The sequence below is a fragment of the Pristis pectinata genome, chromosome 6, assembly GCF_009764475.1.
Source record: "Pristis pectinata isolate sPriPec2 chromosome 6, sPriPec2.1.pri, whole genome shotgun sequence".
Lineage (NCBI taxonomy): Eukaryota > Metazoa > Chordata > Chondrichthyes > Rhinopristiformes > Pristidae > Pristis > Pristis pectinata.
The window spans coordinates 51,517,403-51,531,716 of record NC_067410.1 but is presented as its reverse complement, the minus strand read 5'-3'; the positions used below and the strand labels follow the sequence as shown (position 1 = coordinate 51,531,716).

The following is a 14,314-nucleotide window of genomic DNA, read 5'->3' as shown; positions in this document are numbered from 1 at the left end:
ATCTGGAGGCATTGGAGAGGGTGCAGAGGAGATTTACCAGGATGCTGTCTGGATTAGAGAGTATGGATTATGAGGAGATACTAAAGGAGCTAGGGCTTTACTCATTGGAGAGGAGGATGAGGGGAGGCATGATAGAGGTATACATGATATTAGAGGAATAGATAGAGTGGACAGCCAGCACCTCTTTCCCAGGGCACCAATGTTCAAAACAAGAGGACATGGCTTTAAGGTAATGGGTGGGGAGTTCAAGGGAGATGTCAGAGGGAGGTTTTTCACCCAGAGAGTGGTTGGTGCATGGAATGCGCTGCCTGGGGTGGTGGTGGAGGCTGATATGTTGGTCAAGTTCAAGAGATTGTTAGATAAACATATGGAGGAATTTTAAATAGAGGAATATGTGGGAGGAAGGAGTTAGATAGTTTTAGGTGTGGCTTGAAGGTCAGCACAACATGGTGGGCCGAAGGGCCTGTATTGTGCTGTATTGTTCTATGGTTCTGTGGAGCAGGAATAGTCTTCGAGCCTGTTCCACCATTCAAGACCACAGCTGATCTTCTACCTTGGCACAGTTTTCCAGTATGTCTTTGCACAGTACTGCTGTATTTTTTGTCATATAAGTCAGTGGTAATAAATCTGAATCTGACCTAGCTATCCCTGTTTTGAATGATCTCACTGACTGAGCCTCCACAGCCTTTGGGGTACAGATTTCCATAGGTTCACCACCCTCTGATTGAAGAAAGATCTCAGCTCAGTTCTATATGGCTGACCCCTTATTCTCAAAATGTGCCCTGTAGTCTGACTCCTCAGTAAAAAAAAACAAACTGCCTGTGTCTAGCCTTTAAAGCCCCATAAGAATTTTTTAATTTTTCAGTGAGATTTCCTCTCGTTCTTCGAAAATCCAGACAACACAGTCCCAGTCTACTCAATCTTTCCTCATGTGGCAAGCCCACCACCAGTCTGGTGAATCTTCACTGCACTGCCTCTATGGAAAGTACATCCTCTCTTCTGTGAGGAGACCAAAACTTACACAATACACCAAAATTCCAATAATTTGATGCACTCAGGATTTTGATTGTGCTGGACTGGTGCACTTCCCGGACTATTGGCTGTTATTTTGTTACTATCCCAAACCGATTTTAATAAACTTTTTTTAAAGATATAACACAGTAGTATCATAAATCTTCGAGTGAACCTAGTGAGTTTAAGGGGAGTGTGGTTTAGAACATAGAACAGTACAGCACAGTAACAGGCCCTTCAGCCCATAATGTTTTGCTGAACTAATTAAACTACTAGTTAAACACCTAACTAAATGAATCCCTTCTGCCTACACAACGTCCATATCCCCCCCATTCTCTGCACATTCATGTGCCTATCTAAGAGCCTTTTAAATGCCTCTATCATACTTGCCTCCTCCAGCACCACCCCTGGCAGTGCATTCCAGGCACTCAGCACTCTCTGTGTAAAAAAACATGCAGGCACGGTGGTGTAGCGGTTAGTGTAACGCTATTACAGCGCCAGCGACCCGGGTTCAATTTCCGCTACTGTCTGTAAGGAGTTTGTACATTCTCCCCGTGTCTGTGTGGGTTTCCTCCAGGTGCTCCAGTTTCCTCCCACATCCAAAGATGCACAGGTTAGGAAGTTGTGGGCATGCTATGTTGGTGCCGGAAGTGTGCTGACACTTGTGGGCTGCCCGCAGAACACTCTACGCAAAACATGCATTTCACTGTTTATTTCGATGTACACTTGACTAATAAAGATATCTGATCTTATCTTCCTTGAACTTATCCCTTCTCTCCTTAAATGCCATGTCCTCTAGTATTAGACATTTCGACCCTGGGAAAAAGATACCAGCTGTCTAATCTATGTCTTTCATAATCTTATAAACTTCTATCAGGTCTTCCCTCAGCCTCCGCCACTCCAGAGGAAATAACCCAAGTTTATCCAATCTCTCCTCTAATCCAAGCAGCATCCTGGAAGCCAAAATAAAACAGGGCCCTTGAGCATTATAAAGAAGCTAGAAAAGAACTCAAAAAGGGAACTAGGAGAGCCGGGGGGGGGGGGGGGCGGGGGGGGCCACGAAAAGTCCTTGGCAAGTAAGATTAAAGAGAATCCCAAATCAGTCTATACCTACATTAAGTGCAAGAGGATAACTAGGGAGAGGGTGAGACCACTCAAGGATAAAGAAGGAAACATGTGCTTGGAGGCGGAGAATGTGGGCAAGGTCCTAAATGAGTACTTTGTGTTGGTATTTAGAGGATAAAGAAGTAGATAATAGGGAGATTAGTGTGGAGCATGCTAATATCCTTGGGCATATTGAGATTAAGGAAGAGGTAGAAGAACATTAAAGAGGCCAAGTCCCAGGACCTGATGATATATACACCAGGTTATTGAGAGAGGCAAGAGATGAGATTGCTGGGGCCGTGACCAAGATCTTTGTGTTCCTGACCATTAACTTAGCTTGTTTAGATTCCGTTGAAGCCTCTTTGAATCTTCCTCCCTCTCACAATCCCAACCTAGATTGACATTGGTAAACATGGACATTTGACAATTGGTCCCCTCAGACAAATCATTGATACAGACCATGAATAGCTAAGCCCATGCACCAATCCCTGTGATACCCCACTATTCACAGCCTGAGAACGATCCTATTATTCCCACTCTTTGCATTCTGTCCAGTAACCAATTCTCAATCCATGTCTGTACATTTCCCCCAGTGCTGTGTTAACCAACTCCTGTGTGGGACTTATTGAAAACCTTCAGGAAATCCAAATACACCACATCCACAGGTTCCCCCTTATTTATTCCACTAGTCACATCCTCACAGAACTTCAGCAGATTAGTCAGTCACACAGTTTTCCTTTCACAAATCCAAGTTGACTCAATCCTATCATTTTGTCACGCCAAGGTATTTTGTTAACTTTCATCTTTCATTATGGATTCCAGCATTTTCCCCAACACTGACGTTGGACTAACAGGAATCCACAGTGCCCTGATAAATGCTAAACAACTGGGATCAATGGTCATTGTGTCAAAACCTGCGCAAGAAACTTTGTAACATGTTACCTGGCCTAATATTGAATAGAGATGTAAAATTGGCAACCGGAAACTGCTTTAAGGAAAATGACAGTTTCTGAACTTGTGGAAAGATGCAAAGGAAATCATAATGATAGCAATGTTTAACAGACATTTAGGCAGACACATGCAGGGAATGGAGGGATACAGACCACATGCAGGCAAATGCGCAGTTTGAATCAGGATGTATCACAGCTGGGTATGGTGATTGCTCTGTCCAAGATCATAAGAAATTGCAGAGTTATGAACGCAACCCAGTCCATCATGCAAACCAGCCTCCCCTCCATTGACTCCATTTATACTTCCCGCTGCCTTGGGAAAGCACCCAACATAATCAAGGACACCTCCCACCCCGGACATTTTCTCTTCTCCCCTCTTCCATCAGGCAGAAGATACAAAAGCTTGAAAACATGTACCACCAGGTTCAAGGACAGCTTCTATCCCTCTGTTACAAGACTTTTGAATGGACCTCTTATACGATGAAAATAAACTCTTGATCTCCAAATCTACCTCGTCATGGCCCTTGCACTTTGTCTGAAACATTCTCTGCAACTTTAACACTATATTCTGCATTCTGTTATTGTTTTCCTGTTTACTACCTCAATGTACTTATGTATAGAATGATCTATCTGAATGGTATGCAAACAAAAGCTTTTCACTGTATGTCAGTACGTGTGACAGTAATAAGCCAATTACCAATTAAATTGGCATAAAGGTCAGAACAGGCTTCATGGGCCTAAGGGCCTGTTCCTATGCGCTATTATTCTATGTTGTATGAGAATAATTGTAAGATTTTGTATTACACACAGTCTCTGATCATTCTACCACGTTATGTAAAGACTCTGAACTCTTGTTGAACCAACAAGTAGCCTGACTGTTTCCACAGATTATGAAAGACAATTAACAATCAATTGGGAGTACTTTAAAGGATTACAACATAAACATCCCCTCTTCCATTCAACCCTCTCCCCCGTTCAATGGCCTGAAGCAGTTCTACAAAGGCACCACATCCATTTCAAAATTGTCATCCTTGTTTTCAGACTTCTTCCCATCCCCTCCATGTCCTCATTTCTGGGCTCTTCACATTCTTTAACCACCCTGTAATTGGCAGCTGTACCATTAGCTGTTGAGATCAAGCTCTTTTCCTGTCTAATTATTCCTTAAAACCTCTCTTTTTGACAGTGTCACCATTTCTAATATCTCTTCGCATGGCCCAGTGTCAGTTTGTTGCTTGAAAGTGTTCCGCCATTAATTTAGCTCCAAGATCCTTCAAAAGCTCCTGCTGTTGTGGCATAGTAGCCAGCTGGGACCCCAGAACAACCTATCACTCATCCCAAAATCGGTCTGAGATATAAGAAGATGGTTTGCAATTTAACATCTCTTCCAAAAGGTGACACCTGTGACTGGGTGACACTCCCGCATCATCACACCACTGTGTCAGTCGTGTTAATGGAGTGTCTGGTATGATTGGCCAGAAGGAGATACAACATTTCATTCAGAAAAAACAGCACCTGCCCCAGGCTGAACAGAGAATAAGATGCAGAGCCTCACCTCTTCTTCTCTTTCTCTCTGAAGTCCAAGAACGAATTGACAACTCGACGCTTCAATGTTTAAAAAAAAGAAAGAATTAACAGTGACTAAATCTTAAATCTTGCTATCTTATCTTCAGCTTCTCAACATGGCATCATTGTAAAATCTACACCCTCCACATCTCCAGGCCCTCCCTTTAACCGTTGGTCTCAACGGAGCCATACCTCCAGATGTCTAATACTAATACCTGGTCTATACCTCACTGAATCTGGAGATCCTCAGCTTCCCAATCCCTGATCTCCCCAGTGTTGCTCACCAATCTCTCGCCCATAAACGCATGGAACATTGATGCTGCATCTCGTGATCCTCACACATCCTCAGTGTAACATTCCATCTCTTCTTTATCCCCACCACACCACCCCCACCAGGACAGGGACTTTGTCCGCGCAGAAAGACAAGAAGAAATAGGCACTGAGACAATGAATGGATGGTTATAAAGAGAACAGAGAGCTGTGAGGGTTTCAGAGGTGAGGAAGGGACAGGTCAGGAAGGGATGAAGGAAATGAGGAGGGGAGGAGTCTGGAGAAATGGAGGGGTGTAAGGAGATGAGGAGGATGGGGCTGCAGGGATGGAAGTATCTACAGAAGGGGGAATGGGAGTGGAGGGGTTTAAGCAGGTAAATATGGAGTTGGGTCAGGAGGTACAGAGAGGCTTGGAGACCTTTCACTTTACTGCAACACTTACCAGCTTTTCTCCCGCATTGTTTTCGATGAAACGAGACCCATGTCCTGGACTACCTGGGCACCGCACTGATACCCCTGAATGGATGGACACAAGATTGCACAAATTAACAATTGAAAAGCTTCACCTTTGCCCCCTCTAATTGCACTCTATACTTCAGGTCTCCAGCTCAGTCACACTGCATCTCTGTTATGGTGCTTTATCTCTGGGAGCTGATCTCCTAATCCAGCTATCTAGATGCCATACCAAGGCAGACAAAGAATGAAGATCCAGGTTACAGCTCTCCCTCCTCTCCTCTCATCCAACACTGGATACAACCTTTCCTGTAGCAAGCTGAAATGTCCAGTGCACGGGAGTGTTTGAGGGACCGTGTTGGGGAAGCTTGTTAGATACAGATTAGAGTATACAGGAGACACAAGAGACTGCAGATGCTGGAATGTGAAGCAACAAACAAGGAGGTAGAGGAGCTCAGCAGGTCAGGCAGCATCCGTGGGGAAAATGGTCAGTTGATGTTTCTGATCGAGACCCTTCATCTGACAAGAGGTAGCCAGGATAAAGCCTATCACACTTCCTCACCTGGATCCACCTATCGCCTGCCAGCTTTTGTTCCACCTCTTCTCCTTACCTCTTTATAGTGGCTATTTCCCCTCTATCTGTTAGACCAGATGAAGGGTCTTGACCCAAAACATCAACTGTCATTTCCCTTCACAGATGCTGCCTGACCTGCTGAGTTCCTTCACTTCTTTGTTTGTTGCTACAGATCGGAGTACCATCCACACTCATGAAAGGTCATGGACCTGAAAAGTTAATGCCGTTTCTCGTGTTGAAGATGTTTTCTGACCCGCTGAGTGTTTCCAACATTTTCTGTTTATATTTCAAAGTACCTTCTATGGTGTTCCAGGAAATATTTCTGGGGTAGGGAAGGTGTCAGCTGAATAGAGAGCAAGTCTCCTGTAACACTGTTCAATTACTTTCCAAACCCACAACATTATTTCCATTAAGACATTTTCCTTCTGTTAATTAATTGCATTTTCCAGTGAATGTCTAATTCAATTTAGGACAGCAGTAAATTGACTCTGATACACCTGAGCACCTTGTACCAAGTAGCAGGGAGAACACAACTCATCAGCCAAGGCTTTCTGAGCCCAGGTCCCAGATGTACCATTCAGGTGGTATCTAAGCACCTGTCCAACATTCCCCTTTCCGTTGATTCATACAAAATATAGAACGAAAACCGAAAATGCTGGAAACACTCAGCAGCATCTGTGAAGAGAGAAACAGAGTTAACAGTTCAGATCAAAGGTCTTCAAACCCTCTCCAACGTCAAGGACATCTTCAACAAGTGGTGCCTCAAGAAGGCAGTATCCATCACAAAGGACCCTCACCATCTGGGACATGCCTTCTTCTCATTACTCCCATCAGGGAAGAGGTACAGAAGCCTGAAGACACACACTGAATGGATTCAGAAACAGCTTCTTACCCTCTGCCATCACATTTCTGAACAGTCCATGAACACTACCTCGTTATTCCTTTTTGATTGCATTATTTATTTATTTTTGTAACTTTTAGTAATGCAAGACAGAAGGTAGAGTGAGGATGGGGATGTCATGGAGTCACGGAACAATACAGCACGGATACAGGCCTTTTATGTCTTTGCACTGTTCTGCTGCCGCAAAACAACAAATTTCACATTATCTGAGTTGGTGATAATAAATCTGATTCTAATTCTGTTTTTGTTTTGGATTTCCAAGATCTGCAGGGTCTTTTGTTTGTTTTTCGACATCAAGTGTGAATTTATTTGGAAAGGTCCTCAAGTGTTAACCATCATTTATGGGACCTCCCTGATCCTCTTGCTTGGTGCTCCCATTCCAACTCCCTTTGAAAATAGGAGGTTCTGGAGGAATCACAGACCCAGTAAAACAGGCCATATGGCAGACTGGCCCTTACTGAGAAAGCTATGCGAGAAATTGCAGAGAGTTGTAGACACAGCTCAGCACATCATGGAAATGAGCCTCCCCTCCAGGGACTCTGTCTACACTTCTCCCTGCCTCAGTAAAGCAGCCAACATAATCGAAGACTTCATCCATCCTGGACGTTTTCTCTTCTGCCCCCTCCCATCAGGCAGAAGATATAAAAGCCTGAAAGCACGTACCGCCAGGTGCAAGGACAGCTTCTATCCCACTGTCATAAGTCTGTTGAATGGTCCCCTAGTATGATAAGGTGGACTCTTGACCTCACAATCTACCTTGTCATGGCCTTGCACCTTATTTTCTACCTGCACTGCACTTTCTCTGTAGCTGAGACACTTTACTCTGCATTCTGTATTGTTTTACCTTGTACTACCTTGTAATGAAATGATCTGTACGGATGGCATGCAAAGTTTTTGACTGTACCTTGGTACATGTGACAATAATAAACCAATTTGCCTGCATTTGGCCCATATCCCTCTAAATCTTTCCTATCCATGGACCCATCCAAATGTCTCCCTGTGATTTTAAATTGCTTCCCTAGACTCATTTAAACAACTCCAAATAATTACACACTTCCTTGACTAAACAAAAACCTGCGAACTCTGCTCCCAGTTCTGCTACTGGTCACACATTCGATGTGATGCTGGGATAGTGCTGAGCATAACTACCTTCCAAACAGTTGACCTTCGGGTAGAGCTGCTGACCCACAGTGCCAGAGACCCGAATTCAAGCCTGACCTCTGGAGCTCTGTGTGTGGAGTTTGCACATTCTCCCTGTGACGACATGGGTTTCCCCCCACATCCCAAAGATGTGCAGGTTGGCAGGTTAACTGGCCGCTGTAAATTACCCCTGGCATGTAGGTGAGTGGTAGAATCTGGGAGGAGTTGATAAGAATGTGGGGAGAATAAAAAAGTGGGATTAATATAGGATTTGTGTAAAATGGTTGATGGTTTGCAATGGACTCAATGGGCCGAAGGGCCTGTTTCCAAGCTGTATGTCTCTATGACACAAAATAAATCTCCTTCTTTGTGGCATTTATCCAACCACATAAATCATTGAGATCATGGTTCAGCTGATATGATCATAAAAGTATGTGGGGGAATTCTGTACCCTCGGTGCCCCTTTGTTCTAGATACTCCCAGCCCCCTCAATGCATAAAGTTTCTTCCCAGGCCAGTAATCCAGATGTAGTCTCAGCAATGTTCAATGTGTCTGAAGCAAGACTTGCCTCCTTATATATCCCTGCCCCTTTACACTAAGGGCAACACTTCATTTGCTTTCCAACTGATTTGTCGCACCTGTATGCTGACCTAGTTTTTTCTTGTATTAGGAAACAGAGTTCTGTCTGAATGCCAGCACTCATTGCTCCTTTATCTACTGTTCCCACCAATGTAGGTAGCTCATAAAAATAAATTTAAAGAACTAAAAAATGGGATTAATGTAGGATTAGTGTAAGTGGGTGGTTGATGGACAATGCAGACCTGTTGGGCCGAAGGGCCTGTTTCCACGCTATATCTCTCATTGAGTCATACAGTTATACAACACAGAAACAAGTCCATCAGGCCAACTCATCCATGCCAACCAAGGTGCCTACCTGAGCTGGTCCCATTTCCCTGCATTTGGCCCATATCCCTTTAAATCTTTCCTATCCATGGACCCATTCAAATGTCTATGATTTTAAATTGCCCTCTTCATACTGCATCTGTCATCTTTTTGCCCAGTTACATGTCTATATCCTTTTGTAGCTACTCGAAGACCTCCCCATCTCTGAATCTGAATATATTACATGCCATCATTAAATAAATACTTAAAACCAATACGCGATGGCTGGGGCCCACCGAGTCCCAAAGCACTCAAACAGTTACATCTTGCCAAATTGACAATGTCCTGTTTATTCCTGCCACTTTCTTTTAATAAACCACCCCCTCATCCAGATTTGGCACCTTATCAGATTCTGTCCTGCTATTATAAGACTTTTGACTGGACCTTATGTACGATAAAGATGGACTCTTGATCTCACAATCTACCTCATCATGGCCTTTGCATCTTATTGTCTACCTGTACTGCACTTTCTCTGTAACTGTAATAGTACCTCAATGCACTTACGTTGTAAAGTGATCTGTATGGATGGCATGCAAAATGAAAGTTTTTCACTGTACCTCAGCATATGTGACAATAAACCAATTACCACTTATCAAACTCTTGGAATCCAAATACACCACATCCATTTCATGCATCCTCAAAGAACTGTAATAAGTTCTCCAAACACATTTCCCTATTGCTTGTCCATGGTGATTCTGCTTAACTTTCCTTTGATTTTTTAAGTCCTCCGATACCATTTCCTGATTAGATGAACTGATCTTTTCTCTCTCTCTCTCTCACACAATGGTGATGTTACATTTGTGGCTAACCAATCAGCTGGGAGTTTCCACAAACTAGGGAACTTTGAAAGATCACAAGTGATGCATCCACACCTCTGCAGCCCGTTCCTTATGACCCCAAAATGCAGGTTTACAGGTTCCAGGCACTTGTCAACCTTCACTAAATCATAGAATTGTACAGCACAGGAACAAAGCCCTTTTGGCCCATCTCATCCATGCAGACCTTGATGCCTCGCTACGCTAATCCCATTTGCCCACGTTAGGCCCACATCCCTCTACTCCTTTCCTATCCATGTACCTGTCGAAACACCTTTTACGCATTGTAATTGTATCTGCCTCCACCACCTCCCCTGCCAGCTTGTTTCAGATATTCACCACCCTCGATCTGGAAAAACTTAAACCTCAGATTTCTTTTAAATTTCTCCCCTCTCACCTTAAATCTGTGCCCTCTGGTTCTAGACTCCTCTGCTCTGGGAAATAGACTCTGACTGTCTTTCCTATTTATGCCCCTCATTATTTTGTATACCTCTATAACGTTACCCCCAGCCTCCTATGTTCCAGTGAGAACAAACCCAGCCTATCCAATCTCTCCTTATAACTACAGCCCTCCATTCCAGGCAACATCCTGGAGAATTTCTTCTGCACTCTCTCTATTGTTAGTAAGTCCCTTCTGTAGTGCGGCGACCAGAACTGTACACAATACCCTAAGTGCAATCTAACCAATGTTTTGTACGGCTGCAACACGATGTCCCAACTTTTCTATTTAATGCCTTGGCCTATAAAGGCAAGCAACAAGCTAAATGCGTTCTTCACTACCCTATCCACATGTGTCACCACTTTCAGTGAACTATGGACTTGCTTCCCAACTTCATCTCATTGGTTTACCATAGCACCTGATGTTAATTGGTTTAAGTTTCTCCTTTCCTTATAAGTATTATTTTTGATTCAATTTTAGCATTTTGTACCGCCTCTTCTACTTTTCCAATCTTTCTTCCAACTTTTTCAGTTACAGACCCTGTAATCACCAGACTCAGTGGAGACTCTGAAAACTGCCATCAAGCATCTCTTGCCCTTACGAAAAGAGCCACAGTTTTGCCCGCCCCTCCTCCCATGTAAAACCCTCATCCCAGCGAATTTTCCTGGTGAATAGGTCCATGGCCTGAAACTCAATGCCTCCTTCTCTCCCCACAGATTGGTATTGGTATTGGTTTATTATCGTCACTTGTACTGAGGTACAGTGAAAAACGTGTCTTGCATACCAATCATACGGATCAATTCATTACACAGTAAGGTTACATTGGGTTAGGACAGAGTGCATTGATGTAGTACAGGTAAAAACAATAACAGTAGAGTGAAGTGTCACAGCTATAGAGAAAGTGCAGTGCAATAAGGTGCAAGGTCACGACAAGGTAGATCGTGAAGTCAGAGTCCATCTCATCGTATAAGGGAACCGCTCAATAGTCTTATCACAGTGGGATAGAAGCTGTCCTTAAATCTGGTGGTATGTGCCCTCAGGCTCCTGTATCTTCTACCCAATGGAAGAGGAGAGAAGAGAGAATGACCCAGGTGGGTGGGGTCTTTGATTATGTTGGCTGCTTCACCAAGACAGCAAGAGGTAAAGACAGAGTCCAAGGAGGGGAGGCTGGTGTCTGTGATGCGCTGGGCTATGTCCACAACTCTCTGCAGTTTCTTGCGGTCATGGGCAGAGCAGTTGCCATACCAAGCTGTGATATATCCAGATAGGATGCTTTCTATGGTGCATCGGTAAAAGTCGGTGAGAGTCAAAGGGGACAAACCGAATTTCTTTAGCCTCCTGAGGAATTAGAGGCGCTGGTGAGCTTTCTTAGCCGTGGCATCCACGTGATTTGACCAGGACAGGCTGTTGGTGATGTTCACTGAACATCAGGTGCTGTCTGAACCACTGAGTACTTCCAGCATTGTCTTAACTTTTTGTTTCCTGCCCTCCCTGTGGCCTTGTCATACTTTGGAAATTCAAGCACTGGAACATTGGGTACAACACCAATGATCACAGCCCAGTATCAGGGGATGGGTGCAGTATGAGGCTAAACTGCCCCATGCTCTCAATTACAGTCACAGCAGTCAACAGGAGTGGCATCACAGAACAACACAGTGACCAATGGCATCCAACAGCTACTATAACAAGCACTGAATAGCGGCCAGAACCAAGGAGCGTACAGTTACTCACACCACACATTCCTTTCACCGTAGAACACTGTGAAGGCATCGCCAGGGTTGGCCAAACCTGCAGACACAAAGATCAGGAATTAGTGATGGTACTCAGAATTGCACAATTAAATGTAGTCCAAATGTTCCAAGGCAAAGTTCGGACAGAGGGGCTAGTGGGTAAATCTGTTGGCAGGAACCAAGCAAACAAGGACATCAGGATCAAAGTCCAGCCTACAGTGAGGATTAGGGATGGAGGAACACCCTAAGGTGTGCAAGTGTGGGAGAGCCAAGTTGTGTTGGCATCTGACTCCCTGCCCTGTACAGCCACTAGCACTAGGCTCAGAGAATGGGGACATGGGCTTTGAATCATCAGATACCTAAAAACCAGGTTGCGGGAGGTGGGAGAAGACTGATTGATCACAAATCTTTATGTTTTAAATATTGTAGCGTTCGAGGATGGTGCAGCCCACGAGCCTGAGGCCTGGGAAACAGAGCAGCCACAAGCCCGAGGTCTTGCCAATGGTTTACCTCAGGGGCTCGACTGTCGGGCAGTGCACAGTGGACCTTGAGGCTTCCAAGGTTCGTTAGTGACTCCGCCTGCAGTGAGTTCAGGCTCAAGAGCCAACACTGCTGCCAGTCGAAATGGAACCTTAGGGCGTTTCCCGCACTGCCAATCTTGTGGCAGAGACAGGTTTGGTGAGGTTGTGAAGGGGATGGGTAGCAAGGAGCAGCTGGGGAAGGGGGCAGTGTTGGTGGGGGTTGGTGGTGCACAAGAGGGACTGGGAAGGAGTGACTGGAGGAGGAACTAGCATGTGTGGGACAAGTACAGAAGCAGGGCACTGTGGGGTGGGCGGTAATGTCACAGGTGAGTGAGGACACCTTACCGTACAGCAGAGTGAGTGGTGGGAGGGGGTCAGAGTCATTGAAGAGTGAATCGGTGGGCCCCAGTCAAACAGAGCTGGTGCAGAATGTGTGAGGGTCTGGCACTTGGGCAGGGCTGGATTGGTCCATTGCAGAGAGACAGAGCGCGGGTTTGAGTCTGGATGGTTAACTGGTCCACTGCAGCTTGTGGGCGCCTGGTGAGTTACAAAGGAGGGGTTGTCTTCCTCATTGTGCAGTGTGCTGAGAGTCACAGCCAGCTCATTCCTTTAAAGCCAAACGTCCAGAAATAAAAATTATAGCATGTACTTCACAGGGAAATGAAATATCTTGGATCCTTTCACTCTTTCTCTGCTCATCCAGTGTGTCAGACGAGCAGCAGGGAGATGGTGGGGAGATGATGTAGGCGTGTGTATGGAGGACACAGAGAGGCCTAGCTGAAAGGCCCAGGAGTTTAAAAAAAACAGAAAGAAAATAGAAATCTGAAGTGGAAAGAAACAAAGTAAAGAAACATTTCCTACCTTCATCGAGGGCAAACCCAATATTCAACGCCCGGAACTCCTCATGCTTGATCAGCTTTCCCATTCCATTGTAACCTCCGATCTCCTCATCTGGAGGAAAGGAAACAGACTTCAGGCACTGTAACAAAGTTTCTATCCACCATCTCACCGTCCTCCCACACCAAGCTCCCAAGAACACCTCCTCCTGTTGCCCGTCCATCCCAGTGAGGGGGAACAGAGGTGGGGAGGGGTGGCACCCACCCTGGCCCAGTTGTCTTGTGCTCACCCCAAGTCAAAAGGTTGTGGGTTCAAGGGCCGCCCCAGGCACCAGCACCCCAAAGCAGTCAGTCCTGTGCTGAGAGAGTGCTGCCTTTCAGATGGCACACTGAACCAACCTCCAAGGACATCATTTGAAGATGAATCACGTGGGGGGGGGGGGGGCGGGAATCTCCTGACACCTGATTGATATTTATCACAGAATGAACATCACCCAAATACAGGGATCATTGCACTACTGTCCATAGGATCTTGCTGTGTGCAAATTGGCAGAGTTTCCTGGCTGTGGAGTTGACAGGGTAAGGTACTAACTAAACGTCTTTTCTCTTCCCCTCTACACAGACACTGGCACAGGAGTGGATAAGGGTGAAGAATCTACAAGAGCAGTTGCAATGCCAGTGAGCACATCCTGGTACCAATACCCAAGCAGGTACCCCTCATGCAGGCAAGGGCGGGTTGCAAGGGCACATTCACTCCGTGTCCAGGACTGCAGCAGAGTGAGCAGTGCTCAGTAGTTAAATAAAACAGTACAGGAATGCTGTGCTGAACTACTTAAGCTAATGATACCTAATTAAACTAATCCCTTCTGCCTGTACATGATCCATATCCCTCCATTCTCTGCATATTCATGTGCCTACCTAAGAGCCTCTTCAATGTCTCTATTGTATCTGCCTCCACTATCACCCCTGCAGCCCGTTCTAGGCACCCACCACTCGCTGTATATAAAAAAAACTTGCCCCACGCATCTCCTTTGAACTGTCCCCCTCTAATCTTTGATGCATTTC

General features: G+C 45.1%; 1 protein-coding gene across 1 annotated transcript in view; it reads right to left on the bottom strand.

The window, feature by feature from the left end:
- Positions 1-14,314, bottom strand: part of LOC127571812 (aminoacylase-1A-like) — a 47,074-nt gene that overhangs the window by 17,938 nt on the left and 14,822 nt on the right. Inside the window, exons 7-10 of the mRNA XM_052018524.1 lie at positions 13,275-13,364; positions 11,894-11,950; positions 5,341-5,414; positions 4,618-4,667 (exon numbers count right to left, since the gene is read on the bottom strand). Of these exons, the coding sequence (XP_051874484.1) occupies positions 4,618-4,667; positions 5,341-5,414; positions 11,894-11,950; positions 13,275-13,364 (271 nt within the window). The remainder of the gene's footprint in view (positions 1-4,617; positions 4,668-5,340; positions 5,415-11,893; positions 11,951-13,274; positions 13,365-14,314) is intronic.